This window comes from Salvia splendens, chromosome 14 (genome assembly GCF_004379255.2).
Source record: "Salvia splendens isolate huo1 chromosome 14, SspV2, whole genome shotgun sequence".
NCBI lineage: Eukaryota > Viridiplantae > Streptophyta > Magnoliopsida > Lamiales > Lamiaceae > Salvia > Salvia splendens.
The window spans coordinates 24,264,333-24,267,570 of NC_056045.1; the positions used below are offsets into that span (position 1 = coordinate 24,264,333).

General features: G+C 43.7%; 1 protein-coding gene across 1 annotated transcript; it reads right to left on the reverse strand.

Annotated features, from left to right (window-relative positions):
- Positions 1-304: 304 nt before the first annotated feature.
- Positions 305-2,842, reverse strand: LOC121765809 (uncharacterized protein At5g41620-like). The gene is made up of 3 exons (XM_042162053.1): positions 2,055-2,842; positions 1,770-1,871; positions 305-1,672 (listed from the first exon to the last, which is right to left on the reverse strand). Exons 1-3 carry the CDS (start codon positions 2,514-2,516, stop codon positions 482-484), a joined length of 1,755 nt encoding a protein of 584 aa, XP_042017987.1. The 5' UTR covers positions 2,517-2,842; the 3' UTR covers positions 305-481.
- Positions 2,843-3,238: the final 396 nt, after the last annotated feature.

Sequence of the window (3,238 nt, forward strand, 5' to 3'; positions counted from 1 at the left end):
TGCTTTATCTATCTTACTCTAAAAGCTCGAGTTAAATTTCTATTTTTCAATAACAAAATACTAAAGTGGAAAGCTCTATGGTTAGAATTTCCAGAAATCAATAGCATCCAATAAATGGAATATAACTTTCTGTTGATAAAACATGCGATGTAGTTTTTGGTGCCTCTTTTTCATTGCAAGGATTAGGTTCAGTATTTCATAAATCATAATAGCTGCATGTAAGATTTAATGAACCATCACCAATTGAAAATTACATTCTCATGTGCAAGAATGTAAACATTAAGAAAATCAGAAAACAAGAATATCAACAAAATCAAAGCTCGATTTCAATATTTGCACAAAGTAACAGCAAAAAGTCAATATCATATTGACCACTTCAAAATTAGAACTCCAAGGTTTTATACTGTTTCTTGATTCTACAAAGCAACAGTCAATACATTTCAGAAAGAATTCACCATTTAGGTTTCCAGGAAGGAAATGGCTAGTCCCTCTGCTGGGATGGACTGTAGCAATCTCTGGTTAACGATGACCGCGACAACACGTGCTCGTGGGGTCCCTTGATACCTCTGTATCTCGTCATCTCATCCGTGCAGCTCCTTCTGTGAGTTTCCTTCTCAACATCGGGAAATCTTTGCCTGTCCAAACCATTACCCTTTTCATGGCGACGAATGCCACCTTCGACTCCATCTGATATAGCCCTTTGGAGCGCGGTGCCCCTCCATGAGACCTGACCAGAGATGGAGTTCCTAGCTTTGATCTCATCAACTGTTACTTTCTTGGGATCACGAGCGATAGCAGAGCTACTGTACGCATAAGCCCATTTCTGGATTTTGCTCGTATTGTTCTTGCTCTCAATCAAGTGGTCGCCTTCTGTTGATTCTACTCTGCTGTCTCTACCATCCTCAATCTCTCTGTCATCTTGTGGGAGTGACTTAATGCTCGGTTTACTCAAACGCGTTGCTCTCTCCTCATCTTTGTCCCTTTTGGCTCCGAGGAAGACTTCCAATTGTTTCCTCAGTTTGCTGATGGCAGAGCTCTTCTCCTCGAACTGATGCTTGGCATCGGAGAGCTTCATCTGCCCTCTCCCCTTGCGCAACTTATCAGCCAACTCGAGCATCTCCCTCTCCTTCTCCACTTGAGCTCTATCCTCATCGACGTTCCTTGCTAGCTCATCGCATACTTGTTCAGTAACCTCTCTTGTCCTCCTCTCACTCTCGAGCTCCCTAACTGCTTTTATGAATGATGAGTTGATCTCTGTTAGCTCTTTCCCTAGATTCTTATTCAAGCCCTCGAGCCGCCTCCTAAGCTTCCGCTCCACCTCAAGCTCACCAGCAATGGACGCAATCGCTGCCTCAATCGCTAGGTGCTCCTTGCTCTTCCACGACATCTTTTCCTCAGCAAAACACTTGATGAGATGGTGAACCTCGTTCCTACTTGTTCGCTGCTCCTGCATGAGATGATTGACCTGCGTCCGAGCTCTCTCAAGCTCAGCGTGCAGCGCTGACACCACAGACATGTGTGAAGAAGGTTGGTCTGCCTGACGAGCCCAAATGCGGCTGATGATTTTCAGCAACTCTTTCGATGTGGTCAGAGCGTTATTTACATCCTTGAGGCGACTCCTACCACCACTAACCGATCCACTCGAAGTCGGGGCCCTCGACCTACTCTCAATCTGCAAGCCATGTTCATACTCAGCCAGTTGATTGCAACACAATTTCAAATTTCACACCTCTACACAATATAGTTTGATAGGGAAAAAAGAAGAGTACCTCCATAAAACTAGCATTGCTGATAGAATCAAATTCAGCAGAGATTTGCCTCCGAGAAATCGATGGTGTCCTCTTCTCACTAGCTATACCACTTCGATCAACCTTCCACAACATCCACAAACTAAATCAGTTCATCATCTTATAAATTCAGCATATGCCAAGAATCGATTTTTTCTTTTTAATTGAAGCAGATAATCACCAAATTCAAACAATACACAGCAAATAACTCATAAATTGAAGATTTTGATGTGGTATATAAAGCAGATAAAAGAAGCATTGATCAACCTCGGAAGCGGTCGGGGTGTGCGAGAGATCGGACAAATGCGGCGGAAGAGAAGCGGAGCTCGAGCGCGGGCCCCAGCCCGACTGCATTTTCTCTCTCTTGAAAACCGCCTTGCTGCTACTATTCCTCAGATGCTGCTTCACCGCCTCCAAATCGCTCCCACTCAGCCCGGGCGACGGAATCTCATTCATCTCCCAGAGCGTGGCCGCAAGCCGCCGGGCCGAAACGGGCTGGGCCGCCCTCCCTCTCTCAGAATACTTTGGGGAATCCACGGCGCTCGGGGTGACGGATCTGGATCCCCCCAGCCCGGCCCGTCTCCGGCCCACCACAATGGCCCGCTTATTCAGCCTGTAGTGATGAATTCTCGAGGAGGAAGACGACGAAGGCGAGCACCCCCTTTTCCTCGTTTTAGTGGGCATTGCGATGCCCTCCATCATCACCCCGACATGCCTATGCTTCGGCATTCCGCTTATTTCCACTCAAATTTAATTTCTCCCAATTTTTGCCCTTATATCGTTTGAATTTTGCTGATCTGCATTAACCAGCAAAAATAGCAACTTTTTTTAGGAACGTCAATGGATGAGAAATCCAATTGAAGGAAGACTGAGATGGACTGATCGACATCAAAAACAGTTTCAATTGACAATGGGCTTTTTTCAGAGAATCTTTGAAGAGCGGTTTCTTTGATATATACGTGGAGCAATTAATGTGGCGTGATGAAAAAGGGGAGAGAAATAATTGTGTTTTTGTTTAGAGGTTGAATTTGGATTGAGTTGAGGCCGAATAGAGATGAAGGTACAGTAGAGGTAAATATAGAGCATTGGAGAAGAAGGGTCGTTAAATAGGGCATGTAAGCGGGACACGTGGCATTTGATGAGTGGCTGAAACCAGAATGTCTTTTTCCGTATTTCATTTTTATTGGTTACTTTAAATGTCTAATTAAACCTATAATCAAAATTTAGTCTCTCTGTTTAATGACTTATTAATCACACCTTACTTTGTGCAAGTGCAAGGGAATCTGGCTAACGTGGAGAGTATTATTGGATTCGAAGATGACAAGTGTGACTGTGCTCTATTATGAGCTACTACTAATCTTTGTTAATTGGAGTATTTTTATAATCTTTGTTACTGTGAGAATATTATAATTATTGTTAATTTATTGGATTACAGTATCACACTCATATAC